Source organism: Hemicordylus capensis, chromosome 2 (genome assembly GCF_027244095.1).
Source record: "Hemicordylus capensis ecotype Gifberg chromosome 2, rHemCap1.1.pri, whole genome shotgun sequence".
Taxonomy (NCBI): domain Eukaryota; kingdom Metazoa; phylum Chordata; class Lepidosauria; order Squamata; family Cordylidae; genus Hemicordylus; species Hemicordylus capensis.
In genome coordinates, this window is record NC_069658.1 from 182,686,931 (window position 1) to 182,710,365 (window position 23,435).

General features: G+C 47.2%; 1 protein-coding gene across 1 annotated transcript; it reads left to right on the plus strand.

The window, feature by feature from the left end:
• The first annotated feature begins 5,941 nt into the window (after window positions 1-5,941).
• Window positions 5,942-22,935, plus strand: LOC128344128 (dynamin-1-like protein). Its single transcript, XM_053293670.1, has 18 exons — window positions 5,942-6,076; window positions 6,302-6,463; window positions 7,389-7,539; window positions 8,575-8,621; window positions 10,050-10,121; window positions 10,415-10,501; window positions 11,404-11,566; window positions 12,154-12,274; window positions 12,639-12,770; window positions 14,257-14,463; window positions 14,551-14,671; window positions 17,044-17,199; window positions 18,820-18,909; window positions 19,008-19,106; window positions 19,186-19,329; window positions 20,285-20,394; window positions 21,349-21,508; window positions 22,056-22,935. The coding sequence occupies exons 2-18, from the start codon at window positions 6,362-6,364 to the stop codon at window positions 22,110-22,112; spliced, it is 2,019 nt and encodes a 672-aa protein (XP_053149645.1). The 5' UTR covers window positions 5,942-6,076; window positions 6,302-6,361; the 3' UTR covers window positions 22,113-22,935.
• The last annotated feature ends 500 nt before the right edge of the window (window positions 22,936-23,435 follow it).

Consider the following 23,435-nt stretch of genomic DNA (forward strand, 5'->3'; position numbering starts at 1 on the left):
AACATCTGCCACACAATACACCCGATATAACTGTAGTCGAGAAGAAAGAAAAACAAGTCAAAATAATCGACATAGCAATACCAGGGGATAGCAGAATAGAAGAAAAAGAAAAAGAAAAAATCACCAAATACAAAGAACTACAAATTGAAATTGAAAGGCTGTGGCAGAAAAAGACCCAAATAATCCCAGTGGTCATTGGCGCCCTGGGTGCAGTTCCAAAAGACCTTGAAGAGCACCTCAACACCATAGGGGCCACAGAAATCACCATCAGCCAATTACAAAAAGCAGCTTTACTGGAAACAGCCTATATTTTGCGACAATATCTATAATAACCAACAGTATTGATGATAAAATTCAGCCATCCCAGGTCCTTGGGAAGGACTCGATGTCTGGATAAAACAGACCAGTCAATAACACCTGTCTGACTGTGTAAACAAGAAATAATAATAATAATAAATTTCTATACTGCCCTTCCAAAAATGGCTCAGGGCGGTTTACAAAGAGAAATAACAAATAAGATGGCTCCCTGTCCCCAAAGGGCTCACATTCTAAAAAGAAACATAAGACACACACCAGCAACAGTCACTGGAAGTACTGTGCTGGGGGTGGAGAGGGCCAGTTACTCTCCCCCTGCTAAATAAAGAGAATCACCACGGTAAAAGGTGCCTCTTTGCCCAGTTAGCAGGGGTAAACATATGGAGCAGTAAACATATGGAACATTTTATGAAGATGCTATCAGGATTTATTTAGCAAACTTATTGACCACCTGACATTAAAAACAACAACAAAAACAAGAGAAAGAAGAGGGAAAACATTAAAAACTAAAAGCCTGGCAAAATAGATTAGATTTCAAAAGTTTCTTAAAGGACAGATGGGATCTGTCTCAAGGCATTTTATTGACCCAAATATCTCCACACTACAATTCAAGAAGTGCATCCTGACCTTTACAATGCCACATTCAGGCACCCAAGCCTGCAACACAGTCCAGTCCTTACTTCTGCAGAGGCAGCAAGTATCTGGTGCAGAAGGGGCAATGGGCAGGCAGGGCAAGAGTCTGGGATGGTCTAGTGCAGGCATTCTGAAGTTTTGGCCATTGTGACTGAGGGTGATGGGAAGTTGTAGCAGTTTAAAGCCTTTGTCTCAGAACAAGCTCACACAAGGAGAAGAAATACTGAATCATCCCTGCTGAGCTGCCTGACCAGGCTTCTCCTAAATCTATTATGTAATATTGGTAGGTTCAAAAGGCTGCCACCACCACCCCTCTTATCAACAAGGCTTGACCTCCCTGGGCTTGAAGTGGAATCCCAGGGAAAACTCTCTTTATTTTGATCTTCGAGAAGTACAAAAATCTTCCACATGGAAGCCTACACATGGTGGGAAAACTGATAGCTACTGAATGCATGAGGACGTGTTTGCACCAGATAACTCCCCTTTTGCCCCCCTCCCCCCCGGGTTAAAAAGCAACTCAGAGAGGCTTGTAAAAAGACCAAAAAACAACAGGTTTATTCAAGTACTGCAGACTGCTTCCGTCTGAGGCTTTCTCAGCTTTTAAATACAGTTAAAAAGACGTAGTACATTACAAAAATAGGTTGCCTTATTGCATGCTTAAATTTATAGTCTTTTGCAGTGCCCTAGGTAGGATGGGCATAGGCTAATGTTTCTTATTTCAATCACGCTGCAAGCAGACTAAAATAAATCAATATCAGGGATATACAAAAGCACAGATCCCAAAGAAATATTACTTCTAATGCAAAGTCTGACTAAACAAACTTTCCCCTAAATTAATCTTCCCGAAGCCAAACTCCAGGCTTCCTTTCCTTGAACACACCAAATGCCAGATGAGAATTCAAGCTTCCTGCCCTCCTATCTCTCAAGGATCTGCAGAGTCATTCTCCTGCAGCCAACCTCCATGGCCACATGTCCTTCTGAGCCCCTCCAGCATAGCTTCTTCTAACAAAGAACCCCCTTCTTCCTGGCAACAACTCTCTAGGTCAGACCCACCTGGTGTGCTGATTGGTTGAGCCCTGAAGTTCACCAGCCTGTCAGTCAAGACAGGTTTAACTTCTTGTTAACTCTTTAGAGGGAGGACTGGCTGATCACAGTACAGTCAAACAACATCTGGAGACCTAATGGTGGGACCCAAATAGCTTCCTGAATTGACTAGCTGCCTGAACTGAGAGCACACAGATTTTGGAGCTGGCAGGCTTTTTGGCAGAGTCTTGGCTCTCCAGAGGCACCTAATTCCCAGGATCAGAAGGATCTTGTATCCTGACTTTAACTGCAAAAATAGCTGGTGGTGCAGGGAGCTGGTATCTGATTTACAGGACTCCATGCTGCCTAAGATAGCAGATGTTGGAGTCTTGTTAGTGCTTCAAAAACATTGCTATCCCAAACAATTGATTGCTTTGTACGGTCAGGCTGGTCAAGAGTAGAGTAATGTCAATTGCTCGGTTGGGGTGGGGGTGGGGGCGGAGATTGGATGAATATTAGACAAATAGGATAGCTCATTGTTTTATGGTTATAAGCCATGATCTATAAGTGTAATTTCCATGGTCAGAGGCATGCTTTCACCGCAATAGTACCAGCTTTTTAGCACATGGTTTCTGACCCTGCTCACTTTTGAAGGGGGAATCTGTGTAGATTGTTCAATCAAAGGCAGCCTTCGTTTTGAGAACTGAGCCTTTCATTGCATGCAAAGCTTAAGAGCTTTGTTTTTTTGGGGGGAACTGAGCAGATAAGCAGGACGGATTTGAGAAATGATCCCCAATGACAAAGCTAATAACAAGGCAATAAACCCAGCCAAACTGTAGATTAACACTGGATTTAAATCAGGAGGTGGGGGTGAGAAGAAGAATGAAGAAAAAGCTTAATTCGATCATTGTTCTTGATACTTTAGCTCCTGAAAAGCTGCACCTGAAGAGGCTGTATCTGAGCCTGAGAAGGAACAGAAGTTTATCCCAGTGCTTTGGCCAGCAGCCAAAGATCACCATTCTTGGATTTCAATGGGAGAACCCTGGACAAATCGGGCTCCACAGTTCCCTCTCTGGTTTCCAACTAGCAAAGAAAAGGAGGGGGAAAAGAAGGCTATGGCCTTTTAGCAATAGGACTGTTGGCAGCAAGGCAATGGGCATTGGAGCCTTAGCCTACCACTATGGATGGGGCCACAGCTCAGTGGTAGAGCATCTGCTGCACATGGAGAAGAAGATCCCAGGTTCAATCCCTGCAAGCATCTCCAGGTAGGGATGTGAGAGACTCCTGCCTGACACTTTGGAGAGCCTTTGCCAATCCGCGTAGACAATAGTGAGCTAGATGGACCAATGGTCTGACTTGGTATAAGGCTGCTTTCTATGTTCTGTGTTCACTCTCCAATTGTCACACTCTTCATGGGAATCCCTGAGTCAAATTCCTAAAGGGAATCAGCAGAGGCCCAACAGTGTCTTGGGAGTTCCCTATACAAGCACAGCAGTGCCTGGCATATGCAATCTATTCTATTGTACAAATCAGCACAAAGGCAAAACAACAAGGAAGCCTGCAGCAAACAGCTTTCGTCACTGGAGGTCACTTCCTTGTGCCTTCAAGCACAAGTAAAAATTCTTGATGCCCTGATCAGAACTGCATCATCCATCAGAGTTTCAGGATGCAGGAGAGGAATGCTGCTCAGGTATCTTGCAGGGATGTAACTTTAATTTGTTCTGCCTGCCTTGCTAAGTCAAGTCAAGGCTGTATACTTTCTCCATATTTATTCAATTTATATGCTGAACATATACCAAGAGAAGCTGGATTGGAAGAAGATGAGCGTGGTTTTAAAGTTGAAGGAAGAAACATCAATAATCTGTGCTACGCTGATGACACCACTCTGATAGCTGAGAATGCGGATGATCTGCAAGCTCTAGTAATGAAAGTCAAGGAGCACAGGGAAAAATGGGAATACAACTAAATGTAAAGAAGACTAAACTAATGACAACTGGTACAGCAACCAGCCTCAGAATTGATACTGAAGACACTGAAGTGGTGGATAACTTCTGCGTTTTAGGATTGACCATCGACCATCAAGGATCCAGCAGTCAAGACATATACCGCAGACTAGCACTTGGTAGGATTACAATGAAGGCCTTGGAAATGCCGTGATGTGTCTACACCAGGGGTGCACAACTCAAATGCCCCAGTGGGCCGGACCAATCATGACAAGGTGTTCAGAGGCCAAGGTAAATTTTCAGCGCATCACTGCATTAAAATTAGTTATTTAAAGAATAATGAAAGCAATTATTAGTTACTTCTGGGACTTTTACCCTCATCAAGGGAGTCACAATAATGTTAACTAAGGCTAGTGGCCAGAATATAGGCCCTGTCCTTGCTCAGTCAGTGGGGCACCTGGGTGCATGCCAGCCCCAAACAAATGCCCAGCCCTCTCCTCTCCTCTAAATCACTGTGGCTTTCAGGCTGCAATCCTAGGCATGCTTCCTTGGGAGTAAGACTCATTTGGAAATCTGTGGGAATATTTTTGAGTAAACATGCATAGGATAGTACTATAAGGCAACTTTGGAGAGGACAGAGGATGGCCTCCTTGGAGAAGACTCAGTGTGACCTCTGCCTTTTTGGGGTGCTGTTGCTGCAAGTCATTCCTACCTGGGGGCCAGCAAAAAAGACCTCGTGAGCCAGATCCAGCCCCCAGGCCTTTTGTTGTGCAGGTCTGGTCGATACCAAAAAAGATTATAATTGTTCAGACAATGGTTTTCCCCGTGACACTCTATGGATGTGAGAGCTGGACTTTGAAGAAGCAAGACAGAAAAAGCATTGACGCTTTTGAACTTTGGTGTTGGAGAAGACTTTTGAGGATACCATGGACAGCCAGGAAAACAAACACATGGATCATAGAACAAATCAATCCAGAATTCTCACTCGAGACACAAATGAGCAGGCTCAAACTATCATACTTTGGACACATTATGTGAAAACCCAGCTCCTTTGAGAAGCCCATAATGCTGGGGAAAGTTGAAGGAAAGACAAGGAGAGGACGATCAGCAGCAAGGTGGATGGACTCGATTACGACAACAATGAATGCACCACTGAGAGACCTTAAAGGCCAAGTTGAAGACTGATCATCCTGGAGAGAATCTATCTATGTGGTCGCTAAGAGTCAGCACCAACTTGACAGCACTTAATCAATCACCTCTTATTGTAATTGCAATACTATATCTCTGTTAATGCACCCCAAGTTTACATTAGCTTTTAAAGCAGCTGCATCACATTGCCGGCTCACACTCAACTTGTGGCCTACTAAGACACCAAGACAAGACCCTTTTCATAATAAAATGTTATCACCCCAGCTAAATGCTGCCAAACAAGATCCTGTTAAAAGGAAGAGTGGCAAGGGTGGATTAAATTTTTTTTGACAGTTTTAAGATTAGTAATTTACTTCACAATAATCTGTTGCACCTTGACTTCAGAAGCAGGGCATGTTAGCAAACTGACCATAACCTTTTCCTTTTAAAAAAATGTTTGATTTACTAATACAGTGGAAGGAAAGCAATTGCACCTTAACTTTTTGTTAAAGTGCCATCCCCAAAAACTTTGAAAGGTAAAATAGGGCTACTGTTTTACCAGGGAGCAGTAACAGAAAATAGGAATTGTCCTTTTAAAGTCAGGACAGTTGCAAGATATGCTTCCCATTCCTTTCCTCGGTATCCTAATTGGCTTCGGGGTCTGGTGGTGGTCGCTGAAGCCATGGTTTTCAAAAAGGCCTGTTTTTAGTTGCTATGCTGTTGGTTGCTAAGATCCTCCTATCTCATTCCATCTCTTCTCTATGGTCTGGCATTTGAAACGCCTTCAATTCCGGCCCTCTTCTTATTTGATTGGTGCTTAAGATGACCAATGAAACCTAGCCCCGCCCTACTGTAAACTGTCCTCAAATGGAGATGGCGTTTCATCTGATGGACAGATTATTGACTTATACAATGACGTTGATTGCAGATGCAGGCCAATAGAAACGAAGGTCGGGGAAGGCGGACAGGGGGCGGTATTTCCTGGTTGAGGAGTGAATGGGGCTGGAGCCGGTTTGAGAGTAAATACCTGCCGGGTGAGTGTGTCAGTCGTGCCTGTACATCTGCGTGTACTCCTTAGGGAAGAGGCGAAGTCAGTGGCTCGGACAGGGTCCGGATATCTAGGTTCTAATCAGGGGAGTGGCCGCTGAGTTCGTCTACTTGAGGGTGGCAGGGCTGGGTGGGAGCAGGACTTGTGCGATGGCAAGTCGTTCCCCTGGCTCCTAAATGTATGCTCGTTATTCGACCTCTTTTCCTCATAGGGAAGGATTCCCCACCCACCCCGTCCCCACTTTCCCCTCTCCAAGATTTGCCTCGTCACCATGGAGACCTTAATCCCTGTCATCAATAAACTGCAAGAGATCTTCAACACGGTGGGGGCTGAGGTAATCCAGCTGCCCCAGATTGTAGTGGTTGGCTCCCAGGTGAGATCCTAAATCTCTTATTCCTTCCTACAACAACCTTGGATTATGCAGCTGGTGTAGCTCAAAAGTCTTCATGCGGCCCATTCATTTTTCTTTCAGGGAAATCTGAATTAAGTAGCTATAGATTAGAGGAGGACATGATTGGGGCGGGGGAGACATGCTAGAGGTTTGTAACATTTTGAATGATGTGGAGACTGGAGATAACTTCTCTTTCGTAAGTTTAGAACTTGGGTCATGCAGTGAAACAGATGGTTATTAGATTCAAGAAAGATGAGGAAGTACTTCATGCAATGTGTAATTGACTTGTAGAACTCAATGCCACAAGATGGCTGATAGCTTTACATGGAGATTAGACAAATCAATAGTGCTGATAACTCTGTTAGAGAGCTCTAGTACTCTCCCTTCCACAGAACTACAGTTCCCATGGTTCTTAAGGTGACAGTTAATTTAATTTAGGGCTGCCAATCAGTGTTCCTTGTAAGAGGGAGTCCCAGATGTTGTTGACTACTACTCCCATATTTCCCAGCCAAAGGCCATTGCTGCTGGGAATTATGGGAGTTGTAGTCAACATCTGGGAATCGCCCTTACAGAGAATACTGCTGCTAATTTACTCCCCCAAAAGGCTTACTTTTGTGCCTTTAACAGCAACTGCTTTGCAGAATTCTGCACGTTAAGCTTTTCAAGGCATGGAGATAACATATTGTCATCTGTTAATGTCTGCAGATCAAACTGCTATTATAAACACACGAGGAAGGGCTGGACATTTTTTTGAAGAGAACAGAAGTGTGGCAATAAATGTCAGGAATATTTCTCCTCTGAGTCCTTACTGAGACTAAAATTCTGTAGAAACCTATTTTTTCCCTTATAACATGTTACCTCTTCTCCCCACCCGGCTAGTTGCTTCTAACGCTGCCTGTCTCCACAGAGTAGTGGGAAGAGCTCAGTGCTGGAGAGCATTGTGGGCACGGACTTCTTGCCCCGTGGCTCTGGCATCGTCACACGCCGGCCGCTGATCTTACAACTGGTGCATGTTCCAACACTGGAGGAGAGGAGGCGCACAGCCAGCGGCGAAAGTGGTAAGGGGAAAGCGGTAGATTGGCATCTTTGTCCCAGCATGGCAAGAACGTTGTGAGGGGGACTATTGAATCTTGGGCCTTTGCTCTGGATATGAGATTGGGGGGTGATACTCGTTGGCCAAGTCTCGTGGAGTCTTGGAACCTGTATGGTACTAGGGAATCAAATCAAACTTGAATTTGTCCAAACCCTTTTTCTCTCTGCCCCCCACAGTTTGGAGTAGAATTGTTACTCTAAAACTTTGCTGAACAGGAACTTGATCTAGAAAAATAATTGAGAGTAAGAGATTTAGAGTGTTTAAAAAGCTGATGAGGTTCAGTTCGAGATGTGCTGCCCCATTCCTGAATGCTCACCCCTTTTAGGGTTGCATCTGGGAGATCTTTTGTGCACCCTAGTTGAGGTTTCTTCAGAGACTTCAGGAAGGTGAACACAGATATGATGTTTGCTGTAATCTCATAGTGAACAAACAGATATTTTAAAATCAGTCACAAAGACAGGACATTTGAAATGTATAAGCTGCCCGACAGAGATTTTAGGAGAGCTTAATCTGAGCCCTGACTAAACTCTGGGATCAGTTCTGAATACTTCACCTTTGAGCATGTGCAGAGTGCCTTTGTCTCACTGAATAACCACAGCGAACTCACACAGTTCTGGCCTTAGAGATCAAGGCTACTAAGGTGGAGGGCTTTAAGACCAGAATGTACTTGGCAAATGAGAGAATATGTTGAGGTGTGAACCAGGATTGAAGGCCGACCTTTGAGATGGATCCCCTGCAAGGCTGATCACTGGAATGGAAATTGGATGAAAGACTTTGGGGTGGTTTGTAGTAGCTATTTGTGACAAATTCCTGGCAGTGATTGTTTTTTTCCTGTTTCAGGAAGTTAGTACAGTTGCGGGAGACGCCTGTCTCGTAGCTTGTAGGGACAGCCCTTGGTTCTGGGCAAGCATGATTTGGGTGGCAGGACTATATGCTGTGTAAGGAGTAGGTGCTGAAGTGAGCCTTGGACAATGTGTGCTTTGCTTTCCTCTGACTGCAGGTGTACAGGCTGACGAGTGGGCCACCTTCCTGCACTGCAAACACAAGGTACAGATTGGGTGAGGTTAAAGGCCTTACTGGTCTTCCGGGATGGCCCAGTCCAATGAGCAATACAGGCAGCTGCCTTGGGTGGCAAAATTCCAGGGGTTTGGGGCTAACTGGGGCAAATCCTCTTGGGGAGGAGAATACAATCCTGCCCCCACCAAAGCATGGGATAACAGGGTCTGAGGTGTGGGGATGGTTCTTCCTGCAATCCTCCACCCTGCCCCACAGTGTCTTCAAACTGCAGCTGTTTCCTGGCCTTCTGTACAAGCAAAGGGTGTGAAAAGTCTCAGTTTGGGCAACTCTCAAGGGGAAATGCAGTTCTCTCCAGCAAAGGGGGATGCTGTATTTCACCCTAGTTCTTTCAAGCTGAAGGGTAGGTGCTGTAACTTTACTTGATGAAGGTCCTGGGTTCAATCCTGACATTCCCAGGCTTGGTGGGGAAAGATCCCTGTCTGAAATCCTGGAAAGCTGGCTGATTGATTGATTGATTGCCTTCAAGTCGGTGTCGACTCTTAGCAACCACATAGATAGATCCTCTCCAGGATGATCGGTCTTCAACTTGGCCTTTCAGGTCTCTTAGTGGTGCATTCATTGCTGTTGTATTATCGAGTCCATCCACCTTGCTGCAGGCCGTCCTCTCCTTGTCTTTCCTTAAACTTTCCACAGCATGATGGTATGCTGGAATGCTACTGCTACTCATTGTAGACAATATTGAGTTAGATGGATCCAGTGGACTGGCTTGTATAAGGAAGCTTTGTATATTTAGCAGACAAGATGCAGGGTGGATGATGAAATTAGATTTTAAGCTAGGGTAGCAACATAGCCCTGCTGGTGGTAGGAAGGAGAGAAAGGGAGTCCCAGCCAGCACAAGGGCTTGCCCTGCCCCATCCTCCATTCCATTTGTTTGCTGCAGTGGTAAAAGCTTGTATGAGGGAACTCTGCTAATGCTATTCTTGTGGAATAGAGGCAGAACTCGAATGGTGCCCCACAGTAGGCAGGGCGGAGTGAGGGAGAGAACCAGTGGAGGAACAGGACGGAGAAGCGCCAGCTGCAGAACAACCTGCAGCCTCCCTTGTGGCTTTTAAGGAGGTGCAACACGTCTGTTTTGCATCTCCCTGAAACTCCAATACACAAAGAGGCACCTTTTCAAAGTGGCGATTCTCTTTATTTAGCAGGGAGAGAGCAACTGGCCCTATCCACCCCCAGCACAGCATCCTTCCAGTGGCTATTGCGCGTGTCTAAATTGTGTTTCCTTTTTAGATTGTGAGCCCTTTGGGGACAGAGAGCCATTTTATTTCTTTATGTAAACTGCTTGGGAACTTTTGTTGAAAAGCAGTATATAAGTATTCATCATATTCATATTCTGGATTTCATGTACAATCTCTGGCAACCTTGCTATGTCAGCCATATTGGTCACTTTTTCTTCCCCAGACCTTTACTGACTTCAGTGAGATTCGGCAGGAGATTGAGATTGAGACGGAGCGGACGACTGGGACCAATAAGGTACCAAATCCTGAGCTCCCTGCCCCTCTTGTGATTATTTATTTTATTTCTTTATTTGCATTGATATCTCTCACTCCAGAGAGTTCAGGCTCAGTACGTGGCTTGTTCCCGCTTACTCGTACAACAACCCTGTGAGGTTGGTTAGGCCGAGAGAAAGTGACTCTCCCAAGATGGCCTAGTGAAATCCATGGCTGAGTGGGGATTTGAGCCCAGGTGTCTCCAGCCCTAGCTCAACCAGTGCATCACACTGCCTCTCCCACACAGTCTTCTTGAAGTGGCTTTTCTGCTTGCAGGGCATCAGCCCAGAGCCCCTGTATCTGAAGATCTACTCTCCGCATGTCCTCAACTTGACACTTGTTGATCTGCCAGGAATCACCAAGGTGAGGGGCCTTGAAAATGGGGTGGTGATTTCTGGTGCTGAGGGAGAGACCTGGGAGGTTTGCTGATCATCCTGGAAAAATCTACTCATGACACTAAAGGCGGAACGACACAGTTCCCAACAAGTTTCCAGCTCTTTGTTTGGTTCTGATGTGCCAAGCAGGAACAGTGGGCATTTGCAAGAGAGAAGCGGAGGGTGGGGTATTGAACTCCTTCCCATCTGCTTCTTCCTCTTCTGCACCTCTGTTCCCATTCACTTTGCTCCACTTGACTGGCAAACATGTTTCAGAGCCCATAGCTGGGATGGGAGGTGTGATTTGCTGGGTGTGTTTATGTGGAAGTGGGAGAGATGGGTGGGAAATAACCTTGGTTCCTCCCACTCCTATAGGTTAGGGCAGAGGTTCCCAACCTCTGGTACTCCAGATGTTGCTGAACTACAACTCCCATCAGCCCATCCTACAATTTAGGGTTAGGGGAAGATCCTTTCAGCAGAGGGTCTGGCCTTTTACAAATGAGTCAATACTTCTTAGGCAACACAGGTAGGGCCCTGTATGTTCCTATAATTTGTGCATCAGGTTCATTATGCCACTGATGTATGAATCCAGGATTTGTTAGTCCTGTTCCTTTCCACCCACCACACTTGCTTACTAAACTTGGCTTAACAGGAATAGAAATTAGGAGTATCATCTGCTCTGATTTGGTTCAGTCCTCCCTCCCTCAAGATGAAACAGAAGGAAAATAAGAGGCTGCTGTTTAAAACACCTTCCCATTTCTGGCACAATATGATGTAGCTGCTACATCACAACCCCCCTAATCTACATACCCACATTTGAGCCGGCAATAAGAACCGGGCACCTGATTTTCTCAAAATCTTACTAATTCTACGCATTGTTGTGTACTGCAGGTGCCTGTCGGGGATCAGCCCCCTGATATTGAGGTGCAGGTCCGGGATATGATCTTGTCCTATATCTCCAACCCAAACTGCCTGATCCTATCTGTGACTGCCGCCAACACTGACATGGCCACTTCGGAAGCACTCAAACTGGCACGAGACGTTGACCCTGATGGTATGATGGTGTGATGGGAGAGTACCAAAGGTCAGGGTGTCGGAGCTTGGTCCCTAGGGAGAGATGCAGGGTGCCGAAGCAAAGGAGTTTCTGCTGGGGAGGCAGCCGTGTGTGTGGACAGCAAGCCTGAGAGACTGGGGTGCAGGAGACCTGGTTTAGTGGTTAGAGCACAGTAGACCTGAAAAGATGTGTGCTGCTGAAGTCTGAGATTTTGCTCGTGGCAGGGTGGTAGCAATAGCAATAGCACTTACATTTATATACCGCTCTATAGCTGGAAGCTCTCTAAGCGGTTTACAGTGATTTAGCATATTGCCCCCCAACATTCTGGGTACTCATTTTACCGACCTCAGAAGGATGGAAGGCTGAGTCAACCTTGAGCCCCTGGTCAGGATCAAACTTGTAACCTTCTGGTTACAGGGCGGCAGTTTTACCACTGCGCCACCAGGGGCTCTTAGAGCGATAGAGCGAGGGGAATGTCCAGCCTGGAGGCAAGAGAGGTAAGGGAGGACCTAGAATCCCCCCTTCCACTCTATCTCTGGCAGGGTTGTTCCCTGGAACTGAGAGAGTGCTGCTGCTGTTCATTGCAGGGCGGAGGACACTGGCTGTGGTCACCAAACTGGACCTGATGGATGCTGGGACAGATGCTATGGATGTGCTGATGGGCCGGGTTATTCCTGTCAAGCTGGGCATCATTGGGGTGGTCAACAGGTCAGTGATCTTGGGCTCGAATTAAAAAGGTGGCTGGAATTGTGCAAGAAGGCGGCCACCTTGACTCGCCAGATGTTCTTGAACTACAACTCCCGCCATCCCCAGCCACAATTTATTGCAGCTGGGTATGATGGGTGTTGTAGTTCAACACCATCTGGAGATCCAAGGTTGCCTACCCTTGTGCTAGAGTCTCTGATGGCAAAATCCCACTTCCACCATTGAAGACTGTTCTTGGAGGATGGAATATCTGTCGCATGAGGTGGCAGGGGTTGCGGGTCTAGGCTATATTTTATTTACCACAAGACTCCATTCTGACTTGTGTTGATGATGAGTGTGTAGCTGTGACTCCCATTTCTTCTGCCAGGAGCCAACACGATATCAACAGCAACAAAAGCATCAGTGAGTCCCTGCAAGATGAGCAGGGTTTCTTGCAGAAGAGGTACCCGTCACTTGCCAACCGAAATGGCACGCGTCACCTGGCCAAGACCCTCAACAGGTGAGTGAGGAGTTAGGAAAGAGCCTTCGCAAGTTAGGGAGCTGAGAACAGAGGTGATCTGTGAATGAAAGAGCTGTGGGCAGAGAGGGCTTGGAGAGCTGACAGGGGGACCATAAGGTATTGAAGATATACACTCCAAGGGCACCCAAGAATCTGGTGGGGGGTGTGGCACTTCTTGCCTGGATGGTTCCTGCTCAGTGCCAAAAATAAATCCTTAACTCAGTATCCTGGAAAATTCTATAGACACTTCCTGAAAACTGGAAATATCTCCACAACTACAAGGGCTAGAAACCTGCTCTCTCTTTTAAAGCAATTCACACCATTTCAGTTCAGTCAATAGACTCTCCATATGTAGAATTCTCATAAGACAAACTACCCTGGCTACCAATAATTCTCAGAGCTGGGACCTGTGTATTCTGGGTAGGCACCCTGAGAGAAATGTTGGGCATTACAAAGCCCGGAAGTTTTGCCACCATCTCCCCTTTCGGGCTCTATAGGAGGGGAAGCTGCTAACTAAGCAAAGAGGCAGCTTTTCAAAGTGGTGATTCTCTTTACTGAGCAGGAGGAGAGCAACTGGCCCTACCCATCACCCGCACAGCATCCCTCCAGTTGTTGCTGCTGGTCTCTACCTTACGTTTCTTTTTTAGATGGTGAGCCCTTTGGGGACAGGGAGCCATTTTATTTGTTTTTTATCTGTGTAACCCGCTTCGGGAATGTCTATTGAAAAGCTGTATATAAATGTGTTTGTATTCGTGTTTGAAAGGACCAAGGGAGTTCCTTCATACTGCACTGCAGCTCCCCAGGGTATAATCTAGCCAGGATTAAATGCACATCAACCTCCCCAATCACTCAATTGCTTTCTAAGGTAGCCAGAGTGATGGTACAGACATATGAACATAATTTATGAAGCTACTTTGCCTATCAGGTGGTCCATTTAATTCAGTATTGTCTAGACTGACTGCCAATAGCTCTCCAGGGTTTCCCAGCCCTACCTGGAGTTGCTAAGGATTGAATCTAGGATTACCTGTATGCAAAGCAGGTGCTCCTCCCCCAAGCTTTGGCCCCTCCCACAAAGTGGGCTGAGTGTTGGACTTAGATATGACATCCACAGGGTGGCTTTGGACAAATCATAAGCCACTGATCCGTCTAGTCCATTACTACCCACAGTTCTCCAAGGTCCTTCCCAGTCCTGCTGTGTAGTTCTTTAACTTGAGATGCTGGAGCTTGAACCTGGCACCTTATGTGTGCTTGGCTACTGAATAGGGTCCCCAGCCCTTTACAGGATTGTTGTTAGGATGAAATAGAAGAGTTCCTTTGTATCCCAAGGGAACAAATGGTGAAAGAACACGTAATCATCATCGTCGTCTTCTCCTGTGCAGTCCAGAGTTTTGCTTTTAGGGGTGGCCTCCTGGCGGCCTCTTGAAAGGCCAGCTTAGCTAGCCATGCTCATCAACTGGCTGATGTCTGTCTCCTGCCTGTCTCTAAGGCTGCTAATGCACCACATTCGTGACTGCCTGCCTGAATTGAAAACCCGGGTGAATGTGCTGACAGCCCAGTACCAGTCTGTGCTGCACAGCTATGGGCAGCCCATTGAGGACAAGAATGCCACCTTGCTTCAGATCATCACCAAGTTTGCCACCGAGTATTGCAACACAATTGAGGGCACGGCACGCAATATTGAGACATCGGAGCTGTGAGTGACATTCTGGGCAGGATGTAGCTGGGTGGAGCTCTTGGAGTGTGGGCTCTTGGAGACTGACCTTCTCTCCCTCCCCATCAGGTGTGGCGGTGCCCGGATGTGCTACATTTTCCACGAGACATTTGGCCGCACCCTGGAGTCCATTGACCCACTGGCTGGCCTCACTATGCTGGATATCTTGACAGCCATCCGGAACGCCACAGTAAGCTACTGTTGTGGGGCTGGGAGGGCATGGAGACCAGCCATCTGCCCCAAACACAAGGCGCTTCACATGCCAGTCTCTGCCCTCCTCTGTGCTTCCTTCTCCCGCCATCAACCTATGTAATGCAGAAGGCTAGATGCCACCAACACAAATAACGAGGGTGCAAATGTCCCATGGTGGCTCAGAGAGGGAGCAAGAAGCCCCCACTTAAAATTGTACCTCTGCCATGAGGTACATGGCACCGCCAACCAGATGTGCCCGCCAACCAGATGGACTTGGGCAAGATGCCATTTCTTTGCTTCAGCGCCCCATCTTCTCTAGGGGAATATTGATAACCTGCATTACAGGGTGGTTGTCTGCTCTGCTCCATCTAGACTAGAGTAATATGCAAGTGCTAATTGTTGGTGATTCTGGATGATTCCCTATCCACGTGTGGAGGAGAAGGTAAAAATATCTCCACGCACTCTAGCCAATATGATTTGGATTGTCCTGACCCCAAGCACTGCAATTATTCAGTTCCCAGAGTCAGTCAAAATGAATTTTGCTTTTATTAAACTGAGCAGGTTTAAAACTGTTTCAGTAAATGTTTTTACCTTCCTGAAAGTCAAGCGAATGTGGTGTTGAGTGGCATGCCTCCAGTCAAAACCGTTCTTTTGTTCTTCATGAAAACAGCCACATTGGGGCGGGAAAGGGATAAGCCTGACTGGGACTGTGGGGAAGGCAAGATGCACTTTTCTTGATGGTGATGATTTTATAAAGCCACTTTTCCTTTGTACTGTTTTGCTGCTAAAAACCCCACCCTCAAAGTGGCTGTTTGGGACAAATTGCCTCTTCTTTTTTCTGGGGGGAGAGATCTTTGGGAGGAAAATGGTATAAGGAGAAAGCACTGCCCCCCCCCACCTTTGCTGTTTTGATGGGCGGGGGGAGAGTTGCTTCTGGTTGAAAGTGCACCTCTTAATGCACTTTTAGTTTTAAAAACAACCACTATTTGACCCTCTAGGTCTAGAACACAGTTGGGATTCCAAATGAATCTTGGGAGCCCAAATGACAGAACATGAGGATGGAATACTGAGGATAATAGGGGCACATAGAAGAGTTTGTTTGTTAATCTAGTATTTTTGTTTAAAAGCAGCTGTTGTCTTCCATATTAAAGCCACAGGGAATGAGAATGTTAAGTCTAAATATCCAGAACTGTTCCTTTCCTCCTGATTATCTTTGCATGCATTGGTTGCCTGGTAGGAAATATTCCAAGTCAAAAAGGTTGAGGCCATTAGAATCAAAATGCTTTGAAATGGCTTTTTACAACTGCCGATTTGTGCTCTTTAAATCACATATGAAGATCTGTAGCTGTGTTTCAAACATTGTGGATGTGGTTTCCGAGGCACTTGCTTTCAGTTGTGTGTATGACATGGCTGGACTTGCTGGGAATGGTCTGTTTAATAAAATAGGTCTTTTCAGTTATTCTGCTTTCTGAGGAAACAGTTTCTAAAAGTTAAGTGCAGGTGAGTGGATTAACAATGATGCTATCCATGACTTCCGATGAGTCATTTTATTTCGGCTCTTGCAAGTAATTTGTATAGATTTAGAAGCTGGCGGAGGGCAATGAAAGGAAGCTTGTTTGTGAACTGGTTGTCATGAGGTCCCCCTCCTTAATGGTCAAGGGAACGTTCAGGGGTGCTGAATGGAAGTCTTCCACTAAAAGGATATGGTGCTCCTTGTTGACATCTTCTTGTTTGTGGAGGAGAAACTCTCTGGAGAAAATAATATAAAATATGTTCCGCCTCTATTTCCCCCCCCCCTTCAGAAGGAAAGCTCAAAGTGGTCCCCAGAGGTCAGTGGAAGGGGGCCTTGTCCCTCCTCCTTCCTCCAGCTACAGAAGGGATAATGCTGGGCAAGTGGGTGGAGGCTCCATCATCCTGTATGGAGTTGTAGAGGTTCATGATGTGCCAGAGGAAGGGGGTGGAGAGGAGGGAATGCTGAAGAAGGAATGGTTTTTTTCCTGGTTTGTGCTACAATCCTGTGCGCACATACTTGAATGTGGTGGGATTTACTCCTGAGTGAATAGGTTAGATTGTGCCTGGTGCAAACATATCTTGGGCTGCATCTGTTCCTGCTACTAACTGACTAAGAGCTTCAGGTCTCTTCTAAAGCAGAAGATGGAAGTAAAGAGAGCATGGTAGTCCTTGTATTAGCAAAGTTGGAGACTTGTGTTTAGATGGGTGAGGGAGAGAGGCTATGACAACCCCAACCTGGTACTGAGCATTCTCAGAACTTGGCCCCATCTAGTCCGTCTTGATGCTTTCCCCCCACCACCCTGTCCCCAATTTTCGGTGGCAACTTGTGTGATGAAGGTGCTTCTCCCCACCTTGCAGGGCCCCCGCCCAGCTCTCTTTGTCCCTGAAGTCTCCTTTGAACTGCTGGTGAAACGTCAGATCAAGCGCCTGGAAGAACCAAGCCTCCGCTGTGTGGAGCTGGTCCACGAGGAGCTGCAGCGCATCATCCAGCACTGTTCCACCTACAACACGCAGGTAGGGCCCTTCCACTGCCATGTCCGGCCCTTGCGCCCCACACTCCTGCTGATCTAGCTCACAGTCTGGAGAGAACATTGGCTTCCCTCACATGGTTGTTATCAGGATTGTTGAGATCATGTACATGGAGCACTATGAATACTCCATGTTAGACAAATGCTAAGTTTTGATGATGATGATGATAAATACTACTGATTGATATTGAGAAGTAAGTTCTGCAGCAGCAAGCTGGTTGTCCAGCATTTCTGTTGATTGAATGCCCAGCCTGATCAACAGCTTAGCTCCATTACTCAGATATAATGTAATAAATTTACATACCACTTTTCAACAAAAAGGTGTCCAAAGTGGTTTCCATAGCTAAAGGGATGAGAAGGTGGCTTGCCATCCCAAAGGGGCTGACAGTCTAGAAAGAAACACAGGGGAGACACCAGCAACCACTGGGAGGGATGTGCACAAAGCCTTTCGGTGCCTCAATACAGAGTTGCCCTAGCCAAATAGTTTCAGCGGTGGGAGAGCAGTAGCTTTAAAAGGAGGAAGGAGGTCTTAGCTGCCCCTCTGTTGCTTCTTCACTGCCCCTCGTGGCACAGTCTGTATTAAAAGCCACACAGCTGCAGTGCTGCCTCCACCAGACACCATTTATGTGTGGACACTACATGTGGGCACATCGGGGAGTAGCACCGCTTTTGCTACTGACAGCACTGCGGTGGGGTGGCGGTGAAGCAACAGGAGGGCAGGTAAGACCTGCCTTCCTCCTCTTTAAAGATACTGCTCTCCACCCCCTGGAGGGATGCCATGCTGGGCTGAAGATGGACAATAGCTTTCCCACTGCTAAAGAAGAGTGTTGTCATTTTGAAGGTGCCTCTTGGCTCATTTAGCAGGGAGACGGCCTGTCTTCCACTCTGCCATCTTCAGTGGCACCCAAATTCTGCTGCTAGAGCTAGCTGCCTCACTGTAGGAGTGATCTTGGCTGCTGTTTCGCAACAGCCACTTCTGAGCCCCCTTCAGCTCCTTTTGTTGGCATATTAATGGAGGCTGAGGTGAGGTGGAAGGAGGTCAACGAGGAGGTCCTCTCCTGGCAAGATGAGAGGTCCTGGGCAACGCTTTCTCCTACAGTCACTTGTCCCAGCAGTGAGCAGCAGCAGTTGACCATTTAGGGCAGGTGGAACTCGTAGCTACTTGATATGGCCTGTGATAGATTCTCTGTGAAGGATTTCTTTTTCAATGATACTAATATCTTCACAATTAGCATAAACTTATTGAAATCCTCTTACGGTGGATTGATGAAACCAAGGAGGGTTACAGTGGCTACTAATGGGAATTTGCAGTGGGTTATATTCTTCCGAATACTGATAAAATGTACAACTTCCACAGATCCCTGCTCCAAGGAGCATGCAGTCTAAATTCAACAACAGAAGAGATAACAAAGCTCTAGTGATTAGATATATAGATATGAGAGAACGAGTATTCTATAAGGAAGTTTGCATTACATTGTGCTGTGTGTGTGAAATGGTTTTTTACATTTTAACGAGTCCTTGTAAGCGGCTTCAAAAACCTTTTAGTGCCAATCGTCAAGTTACAATTTCTGAAAATGGCCACTTCGCTTTTAACGTTCACTCTCAGGAGCTGTTGCGTTTCCCCAAGTTGCATGAGGCCATTGTGGAGGTGGTGACCGGGGTCCTTCGCAGGAGGCTGCCCATCACCAATGAAATGGTAAGGAATGCTGGTCTCTTCCCACTTCGAATGGAGGCTGGGTTCCTATTGCTTGCTGCTTAAGCTAGATGAGCGTCCAATCAGTGCCTTCCTCCTAGGTACACAACCTGGTTGCGATTGAGCTGGCCTACATCAACACCAAGCACCCAGACTTCATCGATACAGCATTGGTCTCTGCCTCTGTGAGCAGTGCTAAGGTATAGACACCCACACCCTCTCTTCTGGCCTTGATGCTGGCACCAGAGCCCTTTCTCACAGTTCTCTCTACTTGTGCAGAATGAACCTGTCCCAGATGGTGCCCGGCGATGGAAAAGTGATAAAGCGGAGGAAGCTGGCCTTGAAGACAAGCCCAAGGGGTCCTCCCAGACCTCCATCTATTCCAGCCCCAGCCGGTCCCACGCAGTCAATCTGCTAGACACGGTCAGCTGAGAACAAGGCTAAGAGTGGAGGAGTGGGGGGCGGGGGAAGAGAGCAGATAGGTAACATCTCCAGATGTTGTTGGACTTTAACTCCCATAATTCCCAGCTCCAATGGCCTTTGGTTGAGGATTGTGGGAGTTGAAGTCCAACAACATCTGGGGATACAAGGTTGAGAATCCCTGGGCTAGAATATTGCGTATGATATGACCAGAGCCATAGCTGGTGCTAATTGGAGTCTGGGGTAGGCAGCAAACTGAGGCATATTCGGAAGTGGCCAGACCTCTGTGTGTGGAGGAGCATCTGAAGACTGCTAATCCTGGTAGAGGACATCCATTCGTTTGTATTACTATTATTATTGTGCCAATGCCCTTGGTGCTCCAGGGTGACATAAAATGGTCAGGTCCCTGCTCTGAAGAGCTTCCAATCGTTCTAGCAACTGGGAGACATAATGGGGGTAATGCACTATAGCCTGGCTAATAAGCCAGATCAGGTTTGCGCTCGCTACTGACCTCTTCCCCTGCCCCAAGTCCTCTGTGGGTGCCAGACAACAGGCTGTGCTTTGGAGCTCGCCAAAGCAGCGAATCTCCTGCACAGTTGCGCTGAAGCACAGCAGCTGCTGCTTTCCTGCTCCCAAGGAGGGATTTCTCAAGTGGTGGTTCCCCTGTGAGTGGATTTGTGGACACCACCAAAGGAGAAGAGGAATACTCATGGGTTAGACATGAGGCAACATCTCTGGCTGTGATGCAGCTCACAGTTTGGCTGCTTAAGCCCCACTTACTTCAGCAGGATTTAAGCAGCGTGTGAGCAGAACTGCAACTTCTGTGTGAATGAACATGGTGGGGAGGATACTCCCTGCCCAGTGTGGATTGTAGCACTGGAAGGGGAACTAGCTGCTCCCCCAGATCTGCTGCCACCACCTTGGAGCGTTACAGGAACCTCCCCTTGTCTCTTCACAGCCCATGCCAGCTACACGGAAGCTGAGCCAACGTGAACAGCGAGACTGCGAGGTCATCCGACGCCTTATCAAGTCCTACTTCCTCATTGTGCGCAAAAGCATCCAGGACAGGTAACTGGGTTGTCAGGCGATTTAGACTGGGTACTTTAGTTCAGCTCTGTTTTGTGAGAGCATCTGGCTTTGGTGGGCTCATCCAAAGTGTATATCCGTGGTGAGGGTGGCTGGTCTGGATCACAGAAAAGAGCAGTGGTGGGGAATAGCCCTCAAGTTGCTCTCAGTCTCCTTCCTGTGAGTATTGTAGGTTTGGGTTTCTTGGAAATCTTTGTTCAGGTGTAGAGGTGGAAGAGGAGAGAAACAAAGAAAGTAGTTCTGTTTTGTGCAAGGAGAAAAGGGCATATTTACAGGGGCTTTGTGGTCCTAGCCTGCTCCTGGCAAATACTGTAGCTCTTTTCCCTTTATGCCATTCTGCCCTCCCTGATTTCCTTTCTTATGCTGCTCTTTCTTACATCCTTCCTGGCTCACATGCTTACACAGGCAGCTCACTGCAAGGTAACAAGTGTGTCCACTGCTTCCATGGCACTTTAAACCCCACCAGGGTGCTTTCATGCCTACCGGGGAGCAAATCCTTGGACTTCTGCTGCTCCCATTGGGAATAGGGTGAACAGGCCTGTTTGCTTAGACAGGCAGTTCACTGTGCAGGATGTGAGCCACTAAATATTACCCAAGTTTTCTGAATTCTTTAGGAACAAATATTGTCTGTATGCTCATGCCACTCTCATAACTTGGAGCAGAGACTGTGGGTTTATTTGGGCCACAGCTCAATATTGTTTTGGTAAGGATGCACACAACTCTGGATATAGAGCTGAGAGATGACAGGCAGGAGCTTGTGCCTCCTTCCTAAGGGAGATCCAAGGTGCTGGATCTACCTATTCCAAGTGACGGGGAAGGAAAGGCTGTGTTTGGAGTTGGGGGGCAAACAGGGGCCCAGCAAGGTAGCCCTTTCACTGCTGCCCCACCCAATTCCAAGAGTTAGAATTCTGACATCTCTGCTTCCTGCCCTTGCAGCGTTCCAAAGACAGTGATGCACTTCCTGGTGAACTATGTGAAGGACCACCTTCAGAGTGAACTTGTGGGCCAGTTGTACAAGCCGCAGCTTCTGGACACATTGCTCACCGAGTCTGAAGACATGGCCCAGCAACGCAACGAGGCTGCCAATATGCTCAAGGTGATGGGAGGATGGGGGCGGGCAGGGCAGCAGAGTTCTCAGTGTAGCCCATGATGCTGGAAGGAAAAGGTTCAGCAGCAGGAAAAGCTTCTGAGGCTTCTTCCAATATTGACCAAAATGGCAGTGGTTGCTGGTTATCTTGTGGGTGCAACTCAAGAGGCTGGGGTTGGCCTCAAGAACACGAAATGGCCGGGATGTAGGTGAAGTGCCTCCTCCCCAAGGAACCCCCTTGCTTGTTCAGGGCCACAAATCAAGCCCTGCTCTGCATCCCATTGCCACTTGGATTAGTGCCTTGTGACTACCTTGGTGTGGTAGCACTCTCTCTGTGGCAAGCTTTGCTTTTTTAAGCTGGTCAATACCTTTTATTTTGCAAGTCCATTTTAGGCTGCATTGCTACATGCTTTCTTTTGATATCCTTCACATTGTTTTGATTTCTCTGCACTGTGGTGACACTTTATATAGTTCTTTTTTAAAAGTAGCTTTATTTTCACAAGCGTCTTAGGGTTAGAAATCTAACAAATCAGCTGGGGCCTCTGTTCTCTTGCAGGCACTGCAGAAAGCCAGCCAGACGATCTCGGAGATCCGGGAGACTCAACTCTGGTGAGGGGCACTCCGAGCTGCCGAAGGGTCTGTCTGGCAAGAGTACTGTTCACCTAGAGCCGCGCAAGCATTCCCTTCTGGAGCCCACTGGAGTCTTTGCTGTTGTCCAGTTGAAGGGGAGAAGCTGTGGCCTGGGCCATGTTCTGTTCCAGCTTTCTTGCAAGAACCTTAAGGAGACTTGCCTGGCCAGTAGCCCTAGACTGGGCTGAAGCTCAGCCCTCCTGCTCCCTCAGTGGTCTCTCATGCATTCCATCCTTGCTGATCTGTCTGTATTTAAACTGCTGTTGTCCAGAGTGTAAACTCCTGTTCTCCACAGCTGCATAGTTGCTGATTTTGTGCCAGTTTTTCTCACTGTAGCTTTCCCCCCGAAGGGGAGACATTCTCAGATGACTTCCCTGTCTCCACCTACTCCAAGCGAATGTGGTAGAAGTATGAAGTGAAACAGGTTGTTGTCCATATACATCTGCCCACATACATCCTATCTTCCATGCATGCTATGTGCACATGTGCCTACCTAGAAACATATGCAGCTATATCTTTCATTACTGCCCTAGAGGAGAGGCTATATGGAGAAACTGGCACAAGCAGCTTGGTCTGGGGGGGTTGAGGCTATCTGGGTAGGGTTTCCCACACTGGTCCAGAACAGCTGGCTATGATGCTGGATCTCACCCCATCTAAACTTGTATCCAGGAGTCATGTGCAATAGTGCCACTTATGTGGGGCCTCCACCATCCTGCTTGCTCGTGGTGGGGAGCTGCACACTCTCTGAGCCACATGGGAGTCAGGCTTGGCCTGTATTTTGTGAATAAAGTTTGTGTGAGGTTGTAGATGTTTAGTGTGTGGTGTTTTGTGGGGATGGGGAAGGGACCCTGCTTGAAATGTGTGCTTAAGTCAAAAGGTAGCATCTCAAGAGCTCCTATTTACTACTTTGTAGGCCCACGGCCTAGGCATGTTGTTGATAATAATAATAATAGTATGGTAGTCTGTGCTCTAATGGAGATATGGTGTATATGCGGGTTAATGAGAAGCCACATGATCTAGTACTCCATGGTGGTGGGGGTGGGGGCAGGCAATGAGCAGGGAGACAGCCCTAGCACTGGAGAAGAAAGCTGAGAGCAAGGACTGGACAACTAGCAACACATGCAGGGTAGAGGGAGGAGTCTCTGTCCCCAAGAGGTGGCCCTGCTCTTCCACCTCCAGTAGCAGCCTGCCCCCCCCCCACACACACACAGCTTGAGTAGGTGAAGCTTCTCCCTGTGCCTTGCCTGCATTGAAGAGAAAAGGAGCTTGAACCACTGCATGACATCATGCTTTTGTCATAGGCATG

Coding starts and splice junctions, on each gene's coding strand:
- LOC128344128 (XM_053293670.1), top strand. CDS start 6,362: ATGGAGACCTTAATCCCTGTCATCAATAAACTGCAAGAGATCTTCAAC. Junction 8,622..10,049: donor TCCTGCACTGCAAACACAAG/GTACAGATTGGG, acceptor TTTCTTCCCCAG/ACCTTTACTGACTTCAGTGA. Junction 10,502..11,403: donor ATCTGCCAGGAATCACCAAG/GTGAGGGGCCTT, acceptor TGTGTACTGCAG/GTGCCTGTCGGGGATCAGCC.